At 41.3% G+C, this 26924-nt stretch overlaps 2 protein-coding genes across 6 annotated transcripts in view; one reads left to right on the forward strand and one right to left on the reverse strand.

Moving 5' to 3' along the window:
- The window catches only part of EIPR1 (EARP complex and GARP complex interacting protein 1), a 96637-nt gene that overhangs the window by 59404 nt on the left and 10309 nt on the right, over positions 1 to 26924 (forward strand). The window contains exons 5-9 of one of the 2 annotated variants that reach the window (XM_053285957.1): positions 6295 to 6394; positions 11062 to 11198; positions 13927 to 14094; positions 15627 to 15794; positions 15884 to 15907. In XM_053285957.1, coding sequence (XP_053141932.1) covers positions 6295 to 6394; positions 11062 to 11198; positions 13927 to 14094; positions 15627 to 15794; positions 15884 to 15907 — 597 coding nt within the window. The remainder of the gene's footprint in view (positions 1 to 6294; positions 6395 to 11061; positions 11199 to 13926; positions 14095 to 15626; positions 15795 to 15883; positions 15908 to 26924) is intronic. The other variant, XM_053285958.1, reaches the window with a different exon arrangement.
- LOC128340628 (uncharacterized) overlaps positions 1 to 26924 on the reverse strand; it is a 155918-nt gene that overhangs the window by 57477 nt on the left and 71517 nt on the right. The gene's annotated exons all lie outside the window — the stretch shown is intronic.

Consider the following 26924-nt stretch of genomic DNA (forward strand, 5'->3'; position numbering starts at 1 on the left):
TTTTTTTAATTAAATACCGTTTTGAAATATTGTTTTAAAATTTTAAATTCTTGTAATGTTTTAACTTTTTGCTGTCATTTATTTTAACTAATGTTTTAATTTCCCTGTTGTCATTTTTTTTTAAACTAACATTTTAACTTTTGTCATTTTTTTTTGTAAACCACCCAGAGATGCAAGTTTTGGGAGTTATAAAAATATGTTAAATAAATAAATAAATTTCTGGAAATGTTTCCTTGATTGACAAATAATCAATCAAGTAATCAAACAAGTAATCAATTCTGGAAATGTTTCCTTGATTGACAAGTAATCAGTATGTGTGCGCGCACGCACGCACACACCCCTCTGCTATTTTTCTGAATGGGATCATCTGTCTCCTCTTACAGAGGCTCTCCAGGGGCTCAGGTAGAGGTCTTTCCCAACCTTGTTACCCAGAATCCTTTACAACTGGAATGCCAGGAATTGAACCTGGGTTTTCTGCATGCTAAGTAAGTGCTCTCCTGTTGAAATATGGCCCCTTCCACATTTTGGGAACTTGGTAGTTTCCTATCACAAGTAATCGCTGACCCTGATGAACTTCTTCCTTCCAGTGTCACTTAGTGCAGGGTTGTTGTTTTATATACCGCTTTTCAACAAAAAGGATCAAAGTATTTTACATAGAATAAGAAAATGGCCCCCTGTTCCCAAAGTGATCACAGTAGAAAACAAAAAACCAAGGTAGATACCAGCAACATCCACTGGAGGGATACTGTGCTGTGCTTCAGTAGGTCCAGTTGTTCTCCCCCGCTAAATATAAAGAGAACCACCACTTTGAAAGGTGTCTCTTTGCCCAGTTAGTAGGGGAGCTGTAGGCGGTATACCTTCTGGAACTAGATGTTCACCCAACATATACAGTTGTGTTCATCTAACATATATCATTGTGATCTGGGGGAAGGAGGATCATCACCCCCTGTAACATCAACCAGCCAAACCCCTTGGAAAGATGCTTCATAATCTCTCTCCTAATTTTTCCTATTGTCAAAATAGGCAAAATACAGGTCATAATAGTGGAAGGGAATTTAGTAATTTAATTGTGGTTTCCCCCTCAGTCAGGCCTACCACTTCTTTGACCTTGGAGGGCAGTGTCTACAACCCACAGAACCTCACCTTATTTCCTTGTAATGCCAGGTCGGTCCAAAATAAGTCTGAGATCATCAATCACTTGATCTTGGATGAAGATGCTGACCTGTTGTGCATTACAGAGACCTGTTCGGGAGAGGCTTGTGGCCCAGTTTGGTCCCAGCTCCTCCCAATGGGTTACTCTGTGGTGGCGCAGGTCAGAGGAGGTGGGGTGGCTGTGGTCTATAAGAAAACTATTTCCCTTACCAGGATCCCTGTCAGGGAGTTGGCCTATATTGAATGTGTGTACCTAAGTCTAGGGAACAAGGATAGATTTGGACTTCTGTTGGTATACCGATCACCCTGTTGTCCAACAGAGTCCCTAACTGAGCCGACGGACCTGGTTGCAGAGGTGGCATTGGAATGGATCAGACTATTGGTGGTGGGGGACTTCAATGTCCATTTTGGGACTGGTTGTCAGGGGCAGCTCAGGAGTTCATAGCGGCTATGGCGACTATGAGTGGTTTCTGGACTGACACATGATGCAGGTCATATACTCTACTTGGTCTTCTGCTCTGATCAGGGTGGTGTTCCATGGATGGGAACTCCTGTTATTTCCCCACTGTAATGGATAGATCAGCATCTGGTTAAGGTAGGACTTGCAGCCACAACCCACCTCTGCAGGGGTGAAGGACCCATTAGGTTGATCCACCCAAGAAGTTTATTGGATCCAATAGGATTCCAAGAAGCCTTGGAAGGATTTCAAGCTGGCTCTGCAAGTGATTCTGTCGATGCTCTGATGCAGATATGGAATAATGAACTTACTAGAGCGGTAGACACAATCGCTCTTAAGCATCCTCTCCAACCTGCTTTAAAGTCATCCCTGTGGTATTCAGATGAACTGCAGGAGTTGAAGTGGTGAGGTAGATGACTAGAGCGCAAGTGGAGGAAGACTCCACGCGTATCTGACAGATTGCAACACAGAGCTCATTTGAGGATCTATGCTCTCTGGCAGTGCGGACAGCAAAGAAGCGGTTCTTCTCTGCCCACATTGCTTCTGCAAGTTCACATTCAGCTGAGTTGTCTAGGGTTGTGAGGGGGCTAGTTCGTGCCCCCTCTGCCTTGAATTTGAACTTGAACTTGGAACCATCTGTTACTCACTGTGATGTGTTTAACAACTTTTTTGTAGATAAAATATCTTGTATTTGTGCTGAACTAGATTCCACAGTTACAGCAGAGTCTATTGTAAGGTACCCAGCACTCCCTCTTGTGGGATTGAATTGGATCACTTTCAGTTTGTTACTTCTGAGGATGTAGACAAACTGCTTCGGACTGTACGCCCCACCACCTGCTCTCTTGACCTTTGCCCAACTTGGCTTATTTCATCAGGAAATCATATCATCAGAGAGAGTCTGGTAAATTTCATAAATTATTTATTTATTATTAAAATTTTTATACCGCCCTTCCAAAAGGCTCAGGGCGGTTTACATCATGCTTCTCGGAGGGAGGGCAGGATGCCTCCTTGTCCTAAGAAGGCTGTTATTAGATCTTATTTGAAGAAACCTGCATTGGATCCCTCAGAGTTAGCTAATTACAGACCCATCTCTAATCTTCCTTGGTTGGGCAAGGTGATTGAGTGAGTGGTTGCTTCTCCGTTCCAGGCAGTTTTGGATGACACAGATTATTTAGATCCTTTCCAGACTGGCTTTCAGGTGGGCTGTGGGGTTGAGACTGCCTTCGTCGGCCTGATGGATTATCTCCAACTGGCAATCAACAGAGGGAGTGTGACTCTACTGATCCTTTTGGATCTCTCGGTGACTTTCGATACCATTGACCATGGTATCCTGCTGGGTCACTTGAGGGAGGTGGGATTGGTTGGCACTGTCTTACAGTGGTTCCATTCCTACCTCTCTGGCAGATTCCAGATGGTGTCACTTGGAGACTGTTCTGAAAAACAAGAGCTAAAGTATGGGGTTCCACAAGGCTCCATACTGTCTCCAATGCTTTTTAACATCTACATGAAACTGCTGGGAGTGATCGTCAGGAAGTTTAGTCTGGGATGCTATCAATATGCTGATGACACCCAGATCTATTTCTCCATACTAACTTCATCAGCAAATGGCATGACTCCCCTAAGTGCCTGCCTGGAGGCGATATTGGGCTGGATGAAAGATAACAAGCTGAAGTTGAATCCTAACAAGACAGAGGTACTGACTGTAGGGGGTCGGAATCTGAGAGATGGTTTAGATCTGCCTGTTTTGGATGGGGTTACACTCCCCCTAAAAGATCAGGTTCTAGTCTGGGAGTGCTCCTAGATACCAAACTCTCCTTGGTTTCTCAGGTTGAGGCTGTGGTCAGGAGGGCTTTTTATCAGCTTGGCCTGATACGGCAGATACGTCCATTTCTGGAGACAAATGACCTTAAAACGGTGGTCTATATGCTGGTAACCTTGACTACTGTAATGCACTCTATGTGGGGCTGCCTTTGTACGTAGTTCAGAAATGACAATTGGTACAGAATGCAGCAGCCAGATTTGGGTTTACCCAAAGGGACCATATAACACCGGTTCTAAAAAAGACTGCATTGGCTTCCAGTATGTTTCGGAACAAAATACAAAGTGCTGGTTATGACCCTTAACGGCTTAAGAGAGCGCCTTCTCCATTGTGAACCCTGTTGCCTATTAAGATCATCTGGAGAGGTTTGGTTATGGTTGCCACCAACTTGTTTGGTGGCAACTTGGGATCCGGTCTTCTCTGTGGCTGCCCCAGGGCTTTGGAACCTTCTCCCTGCTGAAATAAGAGCATCTCCTTCTCTGTTTGCTTTTAGGAGCACCTTGAAGATGTACCTGTTTTCCCAGGCTTTTAGCTTAAATTTAAATTTTATTTAGTGTGTGTTTTTATCTATTGTGATTTTTATCTGTTTTTATGAATTTTAAATGTTTTGTTTTATATTGCGTTTTAATCTGTACACCGCCTAGAGATTTCTATACTAGGTGGTACAGAAATGCAATCAATCGATCGATCAATCAATCAGTCAATCAATCAATAATAAATATTGTCTCAGTTTAGTATATAGTATACAGCAGAAGCCAGTATAGCTTCTACTGTGGTGTAAGAACGATGATAGGGTAATATTATTTGTGAATTACCACCTTTAGTTCAGTAGAAAGAGGTTAGTCAATTAATGGCACCAAGTTCATGGTGCTTGGCTTTCACTTTTGTAGTAATTGTATACACTTTTTTAGCCACTAGTCAGTACTAAAACCTGCCAACTTCATGCAAGCTTTTAAATGTTCAAATCATTTATCCTACCATGATAGGAAGGAGCTAGCTGGAGATAAAGATTTTAAAGAACTTTCCATGATGACCATGATAAATTATTCCATTGGAGTGCACACACTCCTTTCTTCCAAAACACAATCACTGGCCTTGCAGCAAGTTGATGTGTGTATTACAGGCTTTGATTTTCACCATTATACTATTATACTTTACCCATACAGGCAAACAGTAGAATAAGGAAATTATTTTATATATAAAAAGAACAGTAACCTTCATTTTCACCATAAATCCCAAAGGATTGCTGCAGTCGCATCTATAAAAGTATGAACTATGAGATCCAATAAAATAAATTAGCAATGAAATAAAATGCCCTGCTCACAAGGACAGATTGAAAACTCTTCCATCTTTTCAAGGTGTGTTGTTTGAGTTATACGTCTTTCTAATTAGCACCCCTTCTGTCAGGTTAGTAACATTTTTTCCTTACAGCTCAGTCAAAATAAAAAATGCAATAATGATCTCTTTTTGAAAATTTTAAGGGCAGTGCCACTATTCTTTTCTTCATATCTTAAAACAAATGAAAGGTGCTGGATTTGGGACCCATAGGAGTGGCTTTTGAAACTGTTTTTCAGTATTAGTAACTCAAATATTAGAGCAAAATTCAATCTTAACTTCCTAATGCAACTGCAGAGCAATCATTTTATTTATTCAGTCATTCTTCTCAAATTTGTAGACCACCCCAAACTTCCATCTCTGGGCAGTTTACAACAACATATAACAAATTAAAAATGAAAACCTTCAACGTCTCTAGGGAGATGAGGTAACTCTTATTCAGCAGAGAGCGGCAGCAACAGAGAAGGCCTGACAAGTCAGTGGCCACTGCAGACAAACCTCTTATTCTGTACTTATGTTTCAGATTTTGGTTTACTGGTAGTGTCCTGGTAAAGCCACCTTCTCATGGGCTGAAAGTAAAAGTACTCTAGTGTTGTTCATATCCCTAATATTCCTGAACCATGCATCTCACTTTAATTTAAGATATGCTCCTATTTACAGTTAAATATGCTCCTGAAAGATTTACAATTGTTTCACACCTTTAATTTGTGTGAAACAACTGTAAATGGGAGCATATATTTCACGTATTTTCAGAAATGCTCTGGTTGCTGTGGTTTCACTTATTTCACTGGCATTTTCTTTTTTCTTTTTAATGGATGTAGATATGGGGTCGCAAATATAAAGCACCACAAAAAGGCTAGGAATTGCATGTCTAACAACAACCTTTTGAATAATTTCTGCATTGTCAATGGATATGAAAGTCTCTTATCTTAAGTTGGAACCAAAGCAAAGAACCCTCCCTCATTCTTCCCTTGTTTCCCACATTCTTCAGCCATTGATAATAATGGTTGTAAAGACAAATCAGATGAATAGTCATTAAGGAATTGTCTCAAGATAATGCAATAAAGACAAATGGCATCCTGATAGAAGATAAAAGTTATTGTGAGACATCTGGTCAAATAAGACCTCCTAGATATAAACGATTGGTTTCTGAATCTTCCTGGAACTATACCCAAGGCCATTTATCCATGAGATAGGATTGAAATCATACATTAGTTCATTTCAAAATTCTCTTATTGATACTTATTTGTGTATTCTCTTTTGGTTTTATTCAGTTGCCTGTCTGTGAGCTGGTTTAAAAGCCCATGTTGTAAAGTCGTATACAGATTTTTAAATAAAATTTTTGATTCATTATATTATTATGCCACCATCAATATGTGTGGCACTTTACAGAGTAACAGTGAAAAGACAGATCCACTTAGGAAAAAGTCTTACGATGATAGTTATATGGCAGGTATAAATGCACCACAATCAAGATTGTTTGCAGGTGTGTATTACTCAAAGTTGCTGTGTTTCATTTATGTGTTTACAGTGTCACATGGGAACCAATGGGAGATGGCAAAAAGCTAATTTCTCTGGCTGAAAATCACTTACTTCTGTGGGATTTACAAGAAAGTTCAAGCAAGGCTGTGGTAAGAAGGAATGTAACTGTTACGATGAGTCATACTATTGATGTGCAGTTGCGTAGCTTTTCTATGTTAGCGTTATTGTTATAAGTTGCCAGTATTTTTAAGAGTATTCTGAAAAGTACTGTGTGTTTGTTTCAGCCTCAAAGGGAAATTGTAACAAAAATATAAATGTTTTGAAAATGGATAGGGAAAATCTTCTTTTGACATCCATGCAGCACCTTCAGAAATGACACACAATTCACAGTTGTGTGATTAATATACTTATAATTATACTGGTAATTTTTCCTGTGCAAAACATTTGTTCCTCTGTCCTTGGCGCCCTGCTCCCTTATGTTGGTCAAACCCGCCAGCATTTTTTGCTCCTTTCCAGCTATTGCCAGTGTTACATGGAGTTGTCCGATCTTCTTCTCCCTCTCTCCCTTGCCAACTGTTGGCCAACTCCCTTTTCTAGAGTAAAGTCTGTTTGCATGCTGTGATCAACATTCTTGTCTGATTGAAGTGTCAGGTTTTTACAGACATGCTTAGCATTTCCTCCCATCCCTCTTGCTCCCCCTGGGCTGCTCTGCCTTGCCTTGCTTTAAGGTTCTTTGAATGTTAATTAGGCTTTCACTGTCCTAGGCAGTCTCTTTTGCTCATAATCTCAAAGTTACCATATTTCTCCTTAATTCCAATCTGTATCAAATATAAGCATTTCCTTTGGGATGTTCTCCAGTCTGTCACAAGTTATGCTACTTAATAGAAAGAGAATTTTCTACTGAACATTAAGTTTTTGGGCTTTTTCACTTACTTTGCTAGAATTTAGTTACAGAAATGCATCACTGTTTCATGCCTTTCATTTGCTGTACTATTCCTCCCAATAAACATTGTCCAAATTAACCCTTATGTGCCTAGACATATGTAAATATAGTTAATTATCTCATCTTTAAATAAAGCTGTGTGCACTGCGCACTCTAAAAAAACCAAAGAAAACATTTACTCCAGGTTGGCCTAGATTCTGTGTCATGAAACACTGAATCTGTGACATGTACTAATTATGCTGATTTGCTTGTTCCGCATAATTCCTCTTTTGCTAATAATGGGGAAGGGTGAAGAGCTACGCATGGCACAAAATGGATGCCTTCAAATAACTGGAAATTCAGAGCCCCCCACCTCCCAGCTCTGATTTATCATGAGGCATTGCCCACACACTTTCAACTCTGTCTTCACAATGATACTTTTTAAAAAAAGTGTATATATAAAAGAGAGTGCTGAAATTCACAGATTGTGAATACTATGTCCAGGACTAAATTTGATGCTCATGTGGAATCAGAGACTTGCGTCCTAAGTTACTGTACAGTGAACAGGAACTTCTGTTGGTGCAAAGTATTTGTGGAGGGTGAATTTCACCAACCATTCCTTCCCTGTTCAGGGAGCTGCAGCCAGAAGAGGGATCAGCAAAAATAATTTCCCCTCTTGCACAGACAGAACTCCTCACGAAGAACCACAACTTAGAATAGAACCAACCCAGAATATATACAGCCATGACTCTAAGGAGTTCTGGCCTAAACATGGGTGGGGGTTGAGAAATGAAAAGTGTTCCCCATAATATGCTCCCACAGCAAACTTTTGGGTTGTTTAAAAAGATACTCAATATAACTGTTAAAAAGCTTTTAAACAAAATTTAAAGTGTCTGAATAGTTGTTAGCTTATATATTCAAGTTCTATGGGCAGACTAAGCAGTCTGTTATAAACCTTGGAAGATTTCTGCACGAAACAGATTTCTGGGTCTCCTACAGAAGTTTGATATCTTCCCTTTCTAAAGGGACACTTTCTACTGATCTCATTTTTGGGTTAAATATTATAAAGCTTTGCCATTGTACCCTTGTATGTACATGTGGACCCTGTTATCCAGAGGGGTTCCCTTTCCCCAGATTTCCACAGGTAACAAAGCCACAGATATTGAGGCATTAGGGCAATGGGAATTGGGGTCAGTTTCCTGCATGGGGGAAAAAAAAGTTTGAAAAACTGCAAAAATCCAGCAAAAATAATTCAAAGAAAGTTCTGTACCATGCTCCGCAGTACTCCATCTGTCCAGTAATGGCCCCCCAAACTGCCAATTTGGCCAATTTCCCACAAAAGATCATGGTGGGAGATTCTTCTTCTTCTTTTTCCCCGCTTTTTAAAATTTTTATTGGTTTTTACAATATCTTAACAATCCCGTTACATCTAATTAAGTAAATATTGACTTCCCGCTCACCAATCTGTGCGATTCATTAACTATACAAGTCAACCATTGCTATAGTAATTCAAAACATATATCCTACACACTGTGAATTCGATTTTACTCTACCCAACCTGCTATTATTACTAAATTTCAAACCCTGCTGAAAGGTCCATATTAGAAAAATAGTTCTTTAAGTATAGTAAGAATGGTTTCCAATCTTCTTTAAAACAGTCCAAGTTTTCATCCCTTATCAGTACTGTAAGTTTTGCCATCTCAGCATATTCCAAAATTTTTATCAACCAATCTTCTTTTGAGGGCATTTCATTGTCCTTCCATTTCTGCGCATATACTATTCTGGCCGCTGTGGTTGCATACATAAAAAATGTTAAATTTCTTCTGGAAAACTCTCCTTGCGTTATTCCCAGCAGAAAGGATTCTGTCCTCTTAGGAAATGTCATTTTAAAAACTTTCTTCAACCCATTATATATCATATCCCAAAAGGCCTTTGCCTTCCCGCAAGACCACCACATATGAAAAAAAGTTCCTTCACAATGTCCACATTTCCAACATTTGTTTGGAACATTTTTATACATTAATGCTAATTTTTTGGGTGTCAAATACCACCTGTACATCATCTTATAATAATTTTCTTTTAAAGTATAACATGCAGATTCTTCTTTTTTTTAACAGAAGAGCCACAAAATGGCTCCTTAAAAAAAAAAAAAAAGGTGTCCGGAAATGACCTCGGAGGTTATAATTGTCCCAAATGTGAGACCAGCAAATGCCTTGCAAATATAGAATCCAGTGTTCTTTGCAGCTGGTATATTGTGTGTGTGTGTATTGTGATGTTCAAGACACATCACAACTCAAAATGACACTTTCCATTTTGCATTTTTTTGAAATTAACTTAGAATTTAAACAAACATCCAACTCTTTTAAACTTTGGATACCACATGGTTACAACATAGAATGAAGAAAAGAATTTATTATCTGATTGATAATGTACATGGGCTGACATCTGGACCATCAAAGCACCAGTGCTGTGGGGGAAGTTAAACTAACTCAGAGGAATTCAACTAACACAACTCCACAGCTCATGCTGTGGGGTGGGGGAAAGAAAATTTCAGCAACCTCCCCTCCCCCTGCAAGCATTCTGTGGCACCCTAAACTACGATAACAGTTTTCAAGTGTTACAGAGTGTTTCTTGGGGAAGGGGAGGTTGTCAAAAAAAATCCTCTATCTTAAACACAAGCACACTCACTAATAGTCTGGAACTCCTCATGTGTACCGGTGCTTCTCCAGTGCTTCTCCTGCTGCACCAGTGCTTTGTTAGTCGAGATGTCAGCCACAGAACAGAATACAGTTCTCTCAAAAGTTAATTAAAGAGCAAGAAAGGGGAGAATGTAAGGCAGTAGATGGTAGTAAATAAGCTACTTCGAAGGGTTTCTAGAAACATTTTGAAAGAAGAGAATTTAGTAGATTTGCATTGTATTGTATGTATGTACAAGCAGATTACCCTGAAGGCAAACTCCTATGGACCATGTCCATTAGAAGAAGTGATTATAAAAGGTTAAAGTAGTTGTATGCTGTACAACAATCTGGTATTCTGAACAGGAATACTGGCATTTCAGGTGCTGACCTGTGTCAGAGGAAATGTAGCATAGTAAGTGGCTCATTGCATTTTCTGATTTCTGGGCCTTTTCAGACATTATATGGCATTGAGATTGAGATATTACCATGGGCAGGTGCAGGGGAGACTGGAGAAAGCCTATGGCTTGTATATTCCTGTACCTGTGATGAGAGGAGGTGTAGAATACACTGAGAAGTCCTACATTTATATGAGCTTTGGATCACCCTGGGCCTACAATATTGACCCAGCTCTAAAGAACTGTGGCTGCACTTATGATCTTGTAGTGGAGCATATGCACATTGCAGGGGAACACATGAGCTCAAGGCCCGTTTGAGCTCAAGACCCCATGAGCTCAAGGCTCCCATGTGTCAGGATTAGCACACAATACATGTTTGTCCAGCCCTCCTAATCATAACATTTTTCGCTGTCTTTTTCATGTGATGCACCGATGAACTACTTCTCTGAAAACAAGAAATAATGGATTGTATCCTAACTTTGTGCTCATGAGCAAAAGTTCCTTTCATTAAGCTTTTGTCCATGAAATGCAAGATTAGGATGCAACCCTATATTTCTAGTTTATCCCTTAGTACGTGCATACATGAAGAACACTAATTCTGTTTCATGCAGAAAATACCAACAGTTTAGTGATGCATGTTATAAAGTTGAGCTATTATTGTGTGATATATGAATAATTCCTTGTTTTTAAGGTTCAAGCTGTTCTGCTTGTTGTTAACTAGAGTAATTAACTTTATATAGGTAAAACACTTCATGTAGTTTAAAAAAATTCTTTGGTCACATTGATTTCATATAAGATTAATTGTTTTTGCAAACACACAGCTGTCTAACTCAGTTGCATTGGAAGGAAAAGGACAGCTAAAGTTTACATCTGGACGATGGAGTCCCCACCACAATTGTACTCAGGTTGCAACAGCAAATGACACAGCCATTAGAGGATGGGATATTCGAACTATGAGGTAATGAGTGCTGTTCCTTTATATTAATAATAAAACAAAATTCTAGGTCTTTGTTAGAAGTTACTTTTCTGGCAGGGATTATTTTTTCCTTAAACAGTAGACAGCAGGAATTATTATCTTACTAGCTTTTCTAGCTTACCTGTCAATTATAGATTTAATAAATGAAGACATGGTAGGTTTACACTTAACATAATAGGTGAAGTCCTGTTTTTACAGAAGTTAATGGTAAAACTCCTATTAGTTTTAATTTTTATTATTATTATTATTTTTACATTTATATCCCGCTGTTCCTCCGAGGAGCCCAGAGCGGTGTACTACTTACTTGAGTTTCTCTTTCACAACAACCCTGTGAAGTAGGTTAGGCTGAGAAAGAAGTGACTGGCCCAGAGTCACCCAGCTAGTTTCATGGCTGAATGGGGATTTGAACTCGGGTCTCCCCGGTCCTAGTCCAGCACTCTAACCACTACACCATGCTGGCTTTAAATGGAACTGGGTTGCACAGTATGAATTTTCAATGATATATTTTGAAAACAATGCACTGTATTTCAGAGCAGAGTGATTCAGCTTTCAGTTTTGGATTGGTATTTTAAATTTGACCAACCCTGTTGTATTTTCTGTTACAAAATGTTAGTTATTCAGTTAGCTCTTTTGCAGAATGGACTCATGTTTCCATTTGAATTTGATTTGACATTATTTCTTAAGATAATTCACTGGAAGTGTCCAGTTGTTAATGTCCAGTTGCTAGGCACAAATTGTTTAGTATTGGGTTTGTTTGTTTGTTTTTAAATATCAACGTTTGAATGCCAACAAACCTAATGCTTCAATATAAGACATATAGGACTTCTTTCTTGCTCCAGTTGTGATTTTGATAAGCAAAGGAGTGATGTTGTGCACATCTGTTGCCATGACAACAGAAGTCTGTGCAAGCTTTTTTAAGATACAGCTTATCCCCTTAGCACACAGTAATTTATCACTAGCCTCGGAAGACGGATGTCTTCTAATAACTTCTGCTGCCTTAAAGGGGGAGATGACTTTAAATTTAGTTTTGTGGCTCCAGCGTGCTCATGGATCTGCCAGTATATTTCCATTGTTTCCAGTTATGTACCTTTAGACCAAAATCTGATTAATTCAATTAGGGCAAGCTATACCTATGCAATGCTTCTTATAGTTCCATCACCTTCACGTCCTGTTACCTACAATAAAATGTGTTTGGGGATGGGGAGACCCTAACCTCAAATCTTTGCATTAGTGTTAGGTCAGTATTAATAAATTGCAAGTGGATACCCACGACATCTTGCCAGGAGAGTTTCGGAGAGTACCCCCTCCCCTGTACGTATATGCACACACACACACCCTTTCCTCCACTCCCAAGCAAAAAAGAACATGAGTGGTTTGGGGGAATAGTTTCAGTAACCTACACTATTTCGAATAGTGTCAAAATAGAAGTGGACAATAGTGTCAAATAGAAATTGAATTATTATTATTATTATTATTATTATTAACAACAACAACAACAACATTATTTCCCAGTCTGTGTGGCTACCAAATGAGTTGTGGCTTGAGTATAAACAGAAGTAAATTAATTGGTTTTTCTTCCATCCCCAATCAGCCTTTCCTCAGTTTAATATAGGAGTGTTTTACTTCATTCTTCCATGAACAAAAACAACGAATCTGTTATTGCCATACCCCTCTCAACAAAAAAATTAATCAGTTTAAAAAGAAAAGGATCTCCCTGTTGTGTCACATCAGGGGCAGCCCAAGGCATTATGGGCCTGTGGTGAGGTGCAAAACGCTGCCTTGTCCCACACCCCTTGGTGGGCTCAGCCCCCTTTCAAAGCCAACCCTTGCAAGCTTTGAAAGTGCATGGGGAGCTTTTGTGTGAACAAGATATCTGGCATGGGGCCAGCGCCTTCTTGAGGTGAAGTGAGGTAGGCACCTCCGGTGGGGAATAACTGGGTTGCCAATAGGGCAGCAGGATGCCCCCAGTTGTTGCCATCAGAGAAGCTCCTTGGGTCTGATCTGACCCTTGCAAACTTTGCAAAGGAGCACCTCTCCTCATGCTCTTGCAAAGCCTGCCAGAAGCACAAGGAGAAGCGGAGGCAGACCTGCCTTGCACTGTATAACACATCTGTCTGGCAGCTGCACTGTGGCATGTGGAGTGGTCCAGTTGTTAATGTCCAGTTGCTAGGCACAAATTGTTTAGTATTGGGTTTGTTTGTTTGTTGGTGGTAGTCTTTAAGCTCTCTTAACTCATCAGCTGCCCATTTTATTTCAAGGGGATTTGTCAGTAACATAGTTCCTCAGTGATGCTGCCAATGTGCTAGAGGCCCTAAGGCAAATCGGGCTTCTGGTGCCAAGGGCAGATATTTCCAAGCACATGCTGCTCTTGTGGCAGTGGACAAGACTGTGGTAGAAGCATATACAAACAACACTAAAGGTTTGGTGCTATATGTTGGACTGAAATCCCACCACAGCCATGTTGATGTCCACCATCCAAACTATTTGCACAAAATAATCCTGCAATTCATATATATTACATTATTATACAAAAACATTTTAAAGATATGCAGACATTCTGCAACAAAGCAAATGCAACTAGTCATTGTTGCCCTAAATTGCAGCAAATTCACTTGTAGAGCAAATGTGCCCTTTGTTTTCTATTAGCACTGTGGCTAGATTTCATTATATATTTATTCATTCTTGATCTGTCTTTTTTCTCCCCCTGCAGCCAAATATATTGTATAGAAAATGCTCATGGACAGCTGGTGCGGGATCTAGATTTTAATCCCAACAAACAGTACTATCTGGCTAGTTGTGGAGATGACTGCAAGGTGAAATTCTGGGACACCAGAAATGTCTGTGAGCCGGTGAAGACATTAGAAGAACATTCCCACTGGTACATTGAATTTATTTGGGTAGAGGATTTATCAAATTGGAGCTGCTAATTGTCCTGTTCTGAAAACCATAGAAACAAATTTAGCTGGTGTTGCAGATAATTTATTTTTCCTAAGCAGAATGCAGATATTTTAATACAGCTTGTGTGTTTTAAAAGCTAGTAAATGTTCATTTTCTAGGGTGGTTTTGTCCATACTGTAAAATAGTTTTAACATGTTTTTACAGCAGAGATTAATGATTCCCTTTTGTGAAGATTAATGTAGAAAGACTTCTATATAGCCAAGAGACAGAATGTTGTTCAGATTTCATAGATTTTAGGGCTGTGGCAAAATAAATTCTGAACCCTGAAGCTACCAGCAGTGGTGTTTAAAATGCAGCTTCATAGAAACATCTTTATTTATTGAGAAGATTATTAAAACGATTAGAACAACAGAAAATCTGGAGACACTGGGTATTAACATGATACGTAAGTTTGAAAACACAGTTAATAACTTTAATCCTCCCTTTTGTTTTATGAACTGTTTTAACCATTCATTATCAGAATGTTGAATAAATTGAAGTTTAATTTAGCAAGTTAATATGTAATCCATGTTCTTGCTTTTGGGTAAATGTTTTGTGTTCAGAATTCCTGTCTGACATGTTAAATGATAAGTAAATGCTTCAACTGCAGGATTTGCACTACTTTAATCTGCCCCTTCGTGCAGCCTGTTGGGTGGTTTGGTAAAGAACTGGCCTTACAAAATAATAATAATTAAGGCTTTTATTCCTGGAAAGGGAAGAGTAAGAGAATCTTGGTTTTTCTCCCAAAGGCTCAGCCTAGGTATCGACTAGAGTTAGATCTGGATTTACCTTATAGCAAATGTGATATGTCCTCACAGTCAATGGTCACTGAAAGCCATCCTGCTCTACCAGATAATTTCCTTGGTGCTTCTTCAAGCTGTTGTGAAAGGCAATTGTTGTGTAGCTTAGGAAAAGACCATCTGGTAGTAGCACTAGTACTTCTAAACATGAGTTTAGAAGAGGCAGCTGTGGTAGCATTGCACCATTCTTCTTTTCAGTTAGAGAGAGGGTTTTCCATTTTGAGTGTTAGCACAGCTGTATCTCTCAGCCCTTTCATGCTTTTACTGCAAGTCCAAGAAAAAATGCTTTGCCAGCTGCAGAGAGTGACTATGGAGAGAAAGTGGAGTATAGTCACTGGTCTTCTTGAGAGCATTTGCCACATGCCCTTAGCAGGCAGGTGAACGGCAGGCTGTGCCTCTGATTATCAAAACTGCTCCCAAGTATTTCATTGATGGGATTGCATTTGTTCCAAATCCACTTACCATTTCATCTCATGGTCATTTCAAGGTGCATTGTCTGCAATACATCCATGCAATTGGCCCATACAACTTTAGCAAGCTGCTGATGGAAACTGACCTGCCACTTTGAAATCTCTTTAACCTGATTATTTGTTGCCTATAAGAAGCAGCTCTAGTGACTTGATTCTTCTTTCATTTTTCTTTTTTCCTTCTTTTTTAAAAAAAATGTTTTTAGGGTCTGGAATGTCCGTTACAATCACTCCCATGACCAATTAGTGCTTACAGGCAGCAGTGACAGCAGAGTTATTCTTTCCAACATGGTCTCTATTTCTTCTGAACCTTTTGGGCACCTGGTAGATGATGATGAACTTAGTGACCACGAGGACCACCAGCAGGATGACAAGTAAGTAGCTTGCTTGTTTGATTATTGACTAGCTTATCATGTGAGTGAATTTCAGTTGTAACTAACAAGATGCTCTCTGCTGACTTTAGAATTTTTGTGTATTCACCTTATAGGTAAGTAGCTCAACTTAAGTAGAATTTATTATCTCTTTAAGGCTGTGGAAGTGGCACTTTGCATAATTGTCATCACTGTGGTTTTGCACACTGTAGTCACATGTAAGCCTTTGACTTCTGCACTTTTACATCAAAAATGTGTTTGGGTTTTTCATATAATCTTCTTTCATGGCATGACCTGGGTGGGTTTCTGAAGCTATTTCACAATCACAGGTAGATTTCTGTACTACAGGTGGCCCTCATTATTCGCAGGGGGGTTCCATTCTGGCCTACAAATGCATATAACAAGACCGCAGATAATGAAACTTTAAGTTAATAGGAACTGGGCAGTTAGATTTTGGAGCCCAGGAAAATGACTGAAAAATCACCGAAAAGACAAGGAAAAAGCAGAAATAAGGACGGAGCACAGTGCTGTGCCTTGGCTATCTTAGCTCTCCCATTCTCCAGCTCCTCCAGCAATGTCCCCCAGCTTCTCCAGTTATGTGTAATCATGACATTTCCTCACCCCACTGTTGAAATCCAGCACTTAGCAGCACAAGCCCCAAGCCTGTTTGGTTGCTAGGTTGACCAAAGAGGCTGCACAAAATTAAATCCAATTCAAGTAAACACATACAGAGGAGTGTGTGGGAATCAAAGAGTGAGAGAAGAATCAATTATCTGCCTTAAGGCCAGGAGGAGCATGATTCCTCCAGTTCTTTTAGTCCTGTATGGCTCCTCAGCTTTTTAGGCCAGCTTCTCGTCAGCTCTGCTCAGCTTCTTAGGCCCTCTTGGTTTCATCTATCTTCCTTTTCTGTGCTCCTTCTCTCTATATGTAACACCCCCCCCCAAAAAAAACCCCTCCAGTTTTCCTTTCTACTTCTGTTTTCCATTCCCTTCTTGCTTCCACATTATTTCTGCTCTTTCGCTGCATGGAAAGAGCAGCCAGGGTACTCCATGTGAGAGTCTCCAAAAGCAAACAGCAACAGGGCCTTCTGAAGCCCATTAGAGCAGCTGGGAACCCGCCTCTGAGGTCCTGTCCACTGGTTTGCTTAGTGGCTTGGCGGAGCTCCTTGGAACGCTCAGCCTCCGCCGAACAGCTGATGGACGGCGTTCCAGAGCAAGAGGGAGAGCTAGCTGACATTTTGGAGGGCAGGGAAGTGGTCCATGCACCTACCTCGCTGCCGCTTCCTGCCAACCCCGTGGGCAGCCCACCATCTGCAGCTGCAGCCCCGCTACCCTCGTACGCTCCGAAAAGCCTTGCAGGGCACGTAGAGGAATTCCAAAGCCCGAAAACACCAGCGATGGGCTCCACTAGCAGCCATAAGCCCCAGAAGAAAACGGGAGCTCAAGAGACAGTGGCATCACCTGAAGGTGCGGGAGTGTTCCCAGCAGCGTCCAGAGCTACCATGATGTGCACCGTTCTGACCAGGAGTGCAGTGATGGCAGTAACTTCTCATCCAGTGAGCCCAGCACAAGTTGGACCTTCTGGTTCTGCTACTTCCCCCGCCCTGGGTCCTTCGGGGGCATCCACACTTTCCCACTCAACCCCAGTGAGTCAAGCTCTCTCCCAGATGCCTGGAGATGTGCCACCTACCAGCGAGCGCATTTGTAGTATGAAACACTACATATTGGATGCCTTTGCCTCTGCCCAAGCAGCTTTTCAGAGGTGAGTCCTCCAGCAAGTTCTCCCTTCAGAGTAGGCAAGGGGTCCCTCCCTGGTTGGACTAGGGCTGTGTTATATCCCCACACGTGAGACATTTTCTAGTGTTTATTTAAAGAGTTTAAAGAATTATTTAAGGAATTCTAGACACATATATTTAAAAATATAATTATTTAATTTTTGAATTTGCATATTTATATATATATTTGCTGTTTGCACATGGTTTATAGCAGAGAATGGAGCATTGGTTACTCACCGTGAAGGCTTCTTCTTGCTACTTCATCCAAGGGTCTCTCGACCCGCCCTGCAGCACCAGCACCTATTTTACAGGGATCCTCTGAAGGTAACACTCTTTTTTTCCTGCACCTTCACTTAAAATTTTTTTCTTTACCCTATCAGTGCCTAGCTGAGACATCTGCCACAAGACATTTTTCCTGTTTACCATAGGTAGTTCCGGCTAGCTTGGACGTGTTAGTTACTATTCATTAAACTAGTTTTTTCTTTGTAGAGGTGCTCTTTGCCTCTGAGCCACTAGAGGGGTCATGCTCCTCCCGGCCTTAAAAAGCCTAACAATTTACATAGTCCTGCCTTCTATAGTCACATGGAGGAACATAACCCACATGTGTGACACCCTTGGATGCAGCAGCAAGAAGAAGCCTTCACAGTGAGTAACCAATGCTCCATCTTCAATGGATAATTAAAATCTATTTTTTAATTTGAAAATTTTAATTAAAAATTTTTTTCATTAGTATTAAATTGATAAAAGTGATAATTAGCATCTTGCAAAGGCAGCACAATGCTGCAAGAGGCTCCAGAAAATGGCTTCAAGACGCTCCACAGGAACAGCTCAAAAAAGGCTCCCAAAGGATACCAAATGCTGCCCAAAATGGCTTTTGGAAGCACTACGAACCCTAAACATGCAGACCAAAGCACTCCACTGTCCTCCTCCAGACTCCTCTCACAACCCATGAGCACCTACAGTAAGAGCACGGCCATGTCAGGGCAGAACTGCGCTGCCAAAAACCATGGATATACAAAGCGTACAATGGATAACAAAATCAGGTATATATTGCCAGACCACAGATACGGGAAACTGTGGATAATGAGGGCCACCTCTACTAAAATCCGATGTTTTCTTTACAAAATTATCAACAATCTGCATATTATCATTGTTAACAGAACTGCTCTGGAGTGCTGACAGTATGCCCTGAGATTACTTTTTGGACTTGTGTGGGGAATTAATGAGACTATAGTGAATAATCTATTACAGAATAAATTTTTGAAAAGGTCTAGAAAAGGTCTTTTTGAAAAGGTTTCTTTTGGTCTAGAAATGGTGAGAGAGAAAGAGATATAGTGCAGCAAGATTTATTTAGGAAATTAGGGTACAGGAAGAGAAAGATTGATTAAGCAGGCAAAGAGGCAATAAAATATTAACTAATACTGCTAATTTGGAACTCATGAAGAGGCATTTTAGCTTAAGGTTTGAATTAATACCTAATCAGCTTAGGGCTGGCTAGAGAAAGGGCCTGAAGAGCAGCTTTAGACTTACTTGCAGGGTAGTGTACGTTGGTGCTTCTCCTCTCAGGGACAAGGCAGGAAGCTTGCCACTTGCAGCCAGGAAACCAGAAGAGCAGCTGGTTCCAAGAAAAGTTCAAAGGTGGTTGGGTTTGTAGGGTCCAGTTCTCTAGGGCAGCCAGGTGTGCGCAGTTTGGGTCTGGAGACAGGTCCAAACCAGATCCTGGAATCAAGGCTAGAGCAAAAGCTGTAGTTGATGGTATAACTAAAGCCGAAGCACAACATTTCTTGGCTTTGGGGCTAGAAACAGCCAAAATCATGCCTTCAGGCCATACATAGATCACACCTCCTTGCTGTTGGGGCTGACATCCATGGCTGACAAAAGAATTCATATTGCTGGATTTGATCACCGATAGGTGTGATCTTGACAAACAATAAAGTAAAATGGTTTGAACAAATGGTATGGGCTGGAGCGAATGGGCAAACTCAGAGCTTATTAGGAAGACCTTCCAGGTATGCATATGTTCATCCTTTTGATACGGACTATTCTTCCTGGTTTGTGCCAGGCCATTGATAGTGGGATGGGAGTTTTCAGCCTTATCAAAGGCCCTGTCAAGAGGATTAGTAAAACTAATCCTTTATGACTAAAAGGGAGTTTTACTGTTCCCTTGAGAAATAGTACATAAGAACAGCCCTGCTGGATCAGGTTCAAGGCCCATCTAGTCCAGCATCATGTTTCACACAGTGGCCCACCAGATGCCTCTGGGGAGCCCACAAGCAAGAGGTATGTGCATGCCCTCTCTCGGGGCAACTATTACCCAAGGTCAGTATAACAAGCGACTGCAAGGTATAACCCTATAGCCCCTCTCTATTCAGAGAAGGAAACTGGCTGGGCAGATGCAGGTTAAGGTAAGCAGAGAAGTGGCCAAATTTGCAGATGACTCTAAACTTTTTAGGGTAATAAAATCCACAACAGATAGTGAGGTGCTCTAAAAGGATCTCCTCAAACTGGGGGAGTGGGCAACAAAGTGGCAAATGTAGTTCAGTGTAAGCAAGTGTAAAGTGATGCATATTGGGACAAAAAAACCCCAACTTCACATATACACTGATGGGAGCTGAGCTGTTGGTGACTGACCAAGAGAGAGATCTTGTGGTTGTGAAATTTAGATCAGACAAAAGGGCGTACTTTTTCACACAGTGTGTAATTAATCTATGGAACTCTCTGCCATGGGATGTGGTGATGGCCCCTAGCTTGAATGGCTTTAAACGGGGCTTAGACAAATTCATGGAGGACAGGTCTATCAATGGCTACTAGTCTGGTGACTATAGGCCACCTCCAGCCTCAGACAGGATACCTCTCAATACCAGTTGCAGGAGAGTAACAGCAGGAGAGAGGGCATGCACATACCCCTTGCTTGTGGGCTCCTCCCCAGAGGTATCTGGTGGGTCACTGTGTGAAACAGGATGGTGGACTAGATGGGCCTTGGGCCTGATCCAGCAGGGCTGTTCTTATGTTGTTTTGTGAAGTCCCAGGATCAACTTTCTATGTGGTGTGTGGGATTGGAGTATAAGAAAGGTGCTGCTGTAGCCCCAGTGTACATGCAGAATTTATCTCTTCAGAGCCCTTTAGATTCCATATATGCTCATTTTAAAACTGTCTTTACAAAAGAGCATACATGCTCACTATTTGTATTCCTTGTTTGCTGTTTTAGATCACCTTCATACTAAACAATATTTTTAATAGCATTCAGAGTTGGGAGGAGACTATGAAACTTTTCACACCAGCTTGTTTTTCTCAACAAGGGTCTGGGCATGTGTGTACATGTGTTTTTTCAGTGTGTAACCTTAAATCTATCTCTTTTCATTTTAAATGATTTTATTGATTTTTTTTGCTGTCCACCGATAGATATAGTAAAATAAATTGTTCTGTTTTCCCCCTCTTAAGATCTCCTACTCTATCTACTCCTCCTAGTTCTCTGCACTAAAACTCTTCGGTTTTTATTGTATGATTTTGTCTACTTTAGACCTCTTCTTATTCTTGTAGCTTTCTGAGAAGCCTTACCAAATTGTCAACAACCTTCTTGAACTGCCATCTTACTCTGAACTGAACATAGTGCTTCAGATGATGTTTTACTAGTGCTTAGCAGAGCAGCATTATCAGTCCCTTAGTCTTGGAAACAATATGTCTGTCATAGAAATACAAGTAATACAGCACGTTGGCCTTTTGTGCTATAGCATCACATTCTTGACATGTTCAGTTCATTATCCACCATTAGCCCTAAATCTTTCTCAGAAGTGCCACTGCCTAGCCAGTCACTTTTTCCTCTTGTGCTTTTAGATCATTTTACTATGGTGACGTTTAGCATTCCTTCTTGTTTTATACCTGATTGTAGCCCGTTGCCCTACTATCTGCTGAATTAGATAGTGTTTAAATGTTTTTTGGCCTGTCGCAGCCCCTCAATTTTTTTAATATTTCATGAGTTCTGCATAGTCTCTTGGGTTAGCCCCCACCCCATGCATAGACATAACATGTTATGTAGAACCCATATGCATATGCCCATAGTGTAGGTCCTGCCTACGCTATTGTAGTGAGTGAGGCCTATGTGGAAACATGTATGGGCCTTGAGTCTCACATGGTCTTATGTGTGAAGGATGGATGGGAGCAAGCCAAAGCAGTCGGGACTGTCTCCTTGTGTAGACTATCCACTAGGGGCAGTGCATGAATTAACCCATACACGCTTTATTTTTAGTGACCATTCTGCTCAGAATGGATCAAGAGTGCGGCCAGTATTGGAAAACCAAATGAAAATGAAGAACCACTTCATACACTCCACAAGTCATGTGGAGGCTTCTTAAAATTATATCACAAAGTGGTATTGAATCGCATCAGAAATTGGTTCAGAAAGCCATTCGTGGATTGGCCACTAGGGATGTGCACGAACTGGCAGAAGTCAGGTTCGGCAGCGGGGGTTTATACCTTAAAGGAACAGGGAGGGTACTCTTCCTCCCTCCCCCACATTTTCCCCTGGTGGCGCTGTGCCGAAAATCATTGTGCACCGCAGGGCAGCAAAAGGGTATGCTGCTGCCCCACACCAGTGATTTTTGGCACAGTGCTGGTGGGGGGGACGTGGCTGGCATGGGTAAGAGCACCCTCCCTGCTTCTTAAAGGTAACCCCCCCACCCAACTGCCAGATAGCTCTGGAAAAGAACCTCCAAACTGGTTCGTGCACATCCCTATTGGCCACTAGCATGAGATCTGCATTCCATCACACAATATTTCCACTGGTGGCTTGTAGGAGCATGGAGGAAACAGCTTTGCCCATCCACACGACAAGTCGCTGTACACAAATAGCTTACTGCATAGAGGAGCCATCACATAGAAACATCTTCAGGCCTTCAGGCCACATGTCTAGTGGATCAGAGCTATGTAGTTGTGTCATGAACTTGTGTGCTTGCCTTCATGGCATGTATTTATAGGTACTATTGTGAGCCCTTTGGGGACAGGGATCCATCTTTATTTATTTTTATTTCTCTGTGTAAACTGCTTTGGGAACCTTTGTTGAAAAGCAGTATATAAATAGACATCGTTGCAATCTACAGCATAGTGGTGTTCGAAAATGCAGCATGAAAGTGAATGGCAGATAGTTTTCTGAAATTTGCTATTAGAGATGTGGTTTCGGATGTAGTTATGTATCGTGACTACGTGCTCAGTTGTCATAAATCTGTTAGCTTGGCTCACCCAACAGGATTTACAACCCCCTTCAGCACTCCCCTTGTGAGTTAACAGAAAGCAGCAGCGAAGCTACACGAAGGAAAATAAAAAGGCTCACAAAGAAAATAGTAAATGAATTAAGTCCCCCTGAACTGAACTAGGTACCCCCTCTAACAATAACTGAGTAATAACTGAAAGAAAACACAGAGCGAAGAACGAAAGAGCAAAGGAAACAAGGAATTAATGGAACAAAGCAGGAAAGCATAAACAAGGGCAAACTGGAATTCAGAAAAGCTATGAATTCAGGATAGCACATGGACTGCGGTCAGCGACGTTGCTAACAGCATCTGAGCAATTGACAGACTGCTAAATATATATGGTTCAAGAGAACCAGCAGTCAATCAGGCTTCCCTGAGTCAGCACTTCTGCTTCCTCTCTTGTGATCTCCTGCGCTTGCGTGACTCCCACTGAGCTTGCCTCTTGAGACGTCTTCTCAAGACAGGTGAAATCCCAGGCTCCTCCACACCAGAAATCATGTATGGCAGCTGTTCCGAATCCTCAGCTCCAGAGTCTGGTCTCCCTGCCAAATCCTGTTGCTGTGCCTCTGAGCCCTCACTAGCAGGCGAATCTTCCTGCTCTGACTCTTCTGAGTCAGAAGTCTGAGCCATGACATCAGTTTAGCCTGAACTAATTTCTTCTTCAGTTGCCCGCAGATTGTCACAGTTGCACTGTTGTGATTAGTTATTGTAAAATGTAATTAAAGTTACAAATACAAAACCAAGGACGAAGCAGGGGGGAAGACTCTGATTTAATTCCACCACAGGTCACCAAGGGGCCCTGAACAATCTACAGACTTCAGATAGAAAGTGAAAGCTGTGATTCTTAGAGTATCTATCTAGCTACAGTGATAAGACACAGAAAAAGATTCAAAGACCTAATTATGTTGACCCTAGGACTATAGGGACAAAACCAAATCTAATTCCTTGGAACTGCCAAATCCTCCACCATATTATGGAACCACCCAGAGATGGAAGTTTGGGGCCATATACAAATTTGATAGAAAGATAAACAAACCTGGAATATTATTCTTATACTGTTTGTTTTCCCAGACCTGTTTAAAAATTTAATGGCTATTGATCTGCTTTATTTACTGTTCTCACACTGTGGTGTTGTTTTTTTGTTGTTGTTGTTATTCCTTATTTTTAATGTTTATTACTTTATATTTTGGTTTTTAAACGTGAGAGCACATCTGTGCTGAAGAACAGCATCAATACATTTATTAAATAAGTTAAAATATATGCCTTACAAATTCAGATTGTTGAAGCATCTCATTCTATTTCTCTGAGAGAGATGGTGGCATTGATACATTTTAAAAGGTAGGATGAACTGATCCAATACTATGTTTCCTTGCTGAAAAGAGTAAAATGTTTCCTGGCTTTATTTTAAGATACTGATGTTGATCTGCTGTTGCCCTTGGCAATGTGCATTTCAGAGCTCTGTTTGTCCCTTGGGCTACTATCCAAATGTATGTAGCTGTATGTAGTTGCCACTTATGAGAAGCTTTGGGCCAATTTTATCAGAGAGGTATTTCATTCTGTTCACAGAGGTGTTAAAGAAGAAAATGGAGACCAGCTGTCTTGTTTGCTGCAGGTCTTAAACAGCATGAGACTGATCATGTGATCAGACATTTACTCCGGCTTGCTGTCATGCCCTCCCTTCAGCAGAGCTTGAAGGCCATTTGTAATGATCAGCCACCCCTCTGCCTAAAGAGTTAACTGGAAGTGAACCCTGTCCTGAGTGACAGGCTGATGAACTCCAGGGCTCAGCCAATCAGCACACCAGCTGAGTGGGTCCTAGAGAGCTTTTGGGAGGAAGAAGGCAGTTCTTTGTTAGAGAATGACATGTAGCCAGGAAGGATGGCTGGAGGAAAATGACTCTGCAGATCCTTGAAAGCTAGGAGGGCAAGAAGCTTGAATTCTCCTCTGGAGTTTGGTGTGTTCAAAAAAAGCCCGTGCTTTGACTTCGGGAAGTTTAGTCTAGGGAAAGGTTTGTTTAGTCAGACTTTGCGTTAGAAGTTATATTCCTTGTGTGTGTTTTGCTTAATCCTGATACTGTTCTATTATAGTTTATCTACAAAGTAAGTGAAATAAGAAACACTAGCCTACGCTCCACTCTGTATGCTTTTAAGTATGCTTTTGCATTTTATTATTTTGTAATATTCAGGCCTGTTTTTTACGAGCTTTGTTTACATTGCCCCAGGGGCATAACTACTATTAGGCAAGGGGAGGCGGCTGCCTGGGGGCCCCCACGCCTCGAGGGGCCCCCCAGAGGCAAATCACATGACTATATATTGTGAAGTGTGTGTATCAGCGAGGGGCCCATTTTAAAATTTTGTCTCTGGGCCCACTCCAGCCTTGTTACGCCCCTGCATTACCCAGTTGTGTATCAAATGCTGCGATCCTTTTAGAGATGGGGCAAAGTGCATTGGAAACCAAAGCATGGTTAGCAGCAATTAAACTCTGGTTTAGCATTTATATGTTTTGAAACACTTCGGGGTTACTTTACCACCTTTTTGAGGATTCTTTTATTAGCTCTTGGTTTAAAGTCGTATCCCGGAAAATTAGCCAAATTGGTCTGTCTCTTGACCATTTGTTTTTGATGGGATGCACTTCAGCCCTCTCTTTAATTAAACAAAGACTTTGGAATAAAACCTCTCAAGAGTTGGTTGGTAAACTTAGTCCGTCCTGCTCCATAGCCCATTTGGATACCAACTACCAGAAAAATTGGTGCATCGCTTCATACTTAATTAATCTCACTAATAGTTTCCATTAGGCTGCTTTTGCAAAGGCCCGTTTAAATGCTTCCCCCTGCAGGTGTTGTTAGGGGGATTCCAAGATTTACCATCCACGCAAAGATTCTGTCCATGCAATAATTTAGAAATAGAGACTGTGGAGCATGTACTTTTGGTCCGTGGATTTTATGTTGATTTGAAACAAAATCTTATTTGCCCATTATTAGTATCACAACTTGGTCAATCAATTCAGGTATCTGCAAAATTCCTCTTATCTGACTCCAGGTCTGAGGTAACACTTGCTGTAGCTAAATTCTTAGAGTGTAAACAAAACCCATGAACAACCTTGAACAGGTAGAAATATTAATGAATGTACAGAATAAACTCATACACAAACAAAAGGTGCAGACATGCACCAAATAAAGACTGATACAAGATCTGCACAAGGCATCCAAAATACATAGATATGCAAATACAAAGAATGTGAGATGATAAATATACAATGAACACTGTGAATCACTCTGAAAAGGTGGGAATAACCCACTCTCAAATGGTGGAGAATATGTAAAAATGCACACTCAATTCGAAAAAGAATCTTCACATTGGGAATGCAGAAAATGCAAGATCCCAAAATACCAAAGACTGCCATAGTTTCTCAACCACCGGTCCCTGGACCGCTGCCAGTGCCGGTCCCTGACTGGGAGTCAACCCCCCACATCCAACAACTGCAGTCAAGGCATTCACTTCCTCAATTTTGCACATGGCACAGAAGATGAAGAGGAGGAGTATCACAGAGGCGCGGGACCCTGCTTCCGCCTTGCCTCCACGTGCTGCTGAGATCTTCATACAGTTATCTTATTCCCCATCTTTACAGCTTCATACAGCTTCAGACTGTATGTGTGCAGGGGCATCGAGGAAAAGGTATGGCAGTGGGCGCCACTTGAAGGGCTGCTGGTTCTTGCATGCTCATTGTTTGCAGCCAAAGGTTGATTGATTGAAACCCAGCTGCCTAGTGCAGCCGAGGCGCCTTGAGAGGGAACACAGTTTTCCTCTTGCATCGGTGGGGCGTTGTGGTCCCTCGGCCCCTTGTAACCCCCTGGTCTGCACCGCCGGTGGAAGATGGTGGTCCCTTTTGTGACCTCGCCGGTGGGTGGAACCTCTGACCAGGATCATGCTATGGTGAGGGCTAAGTGGTGGAGGGAGGGAGAAGGGCCACCTTGGCTCGGGCTTTGCAGAAAAGGAGTTCAGGTGGAACTTCCTTGGGAGAGGGGGAGCAAGCATGCGTACCAAGGAGGGCTAAGTTGCGGAGGGAGGCAGCATGTTGCGGGGGAGAGGCACGATACCATTTTGTGCATTCATG

Source organism: Hemicordylus capensis, chromosome 1, assembly GCF_027244095.1.
Source record: "Hemicordylus capensis ecotype Gifberg chromosome 1, rHemCap1.1.pri, whole genome shotgun sequence".
NCBI lineage: Eukaryota > Metazoa > Chordata > Lepidosauria > Squamata > Cordylidae > Hemicordylus > Hemicordylus capensis.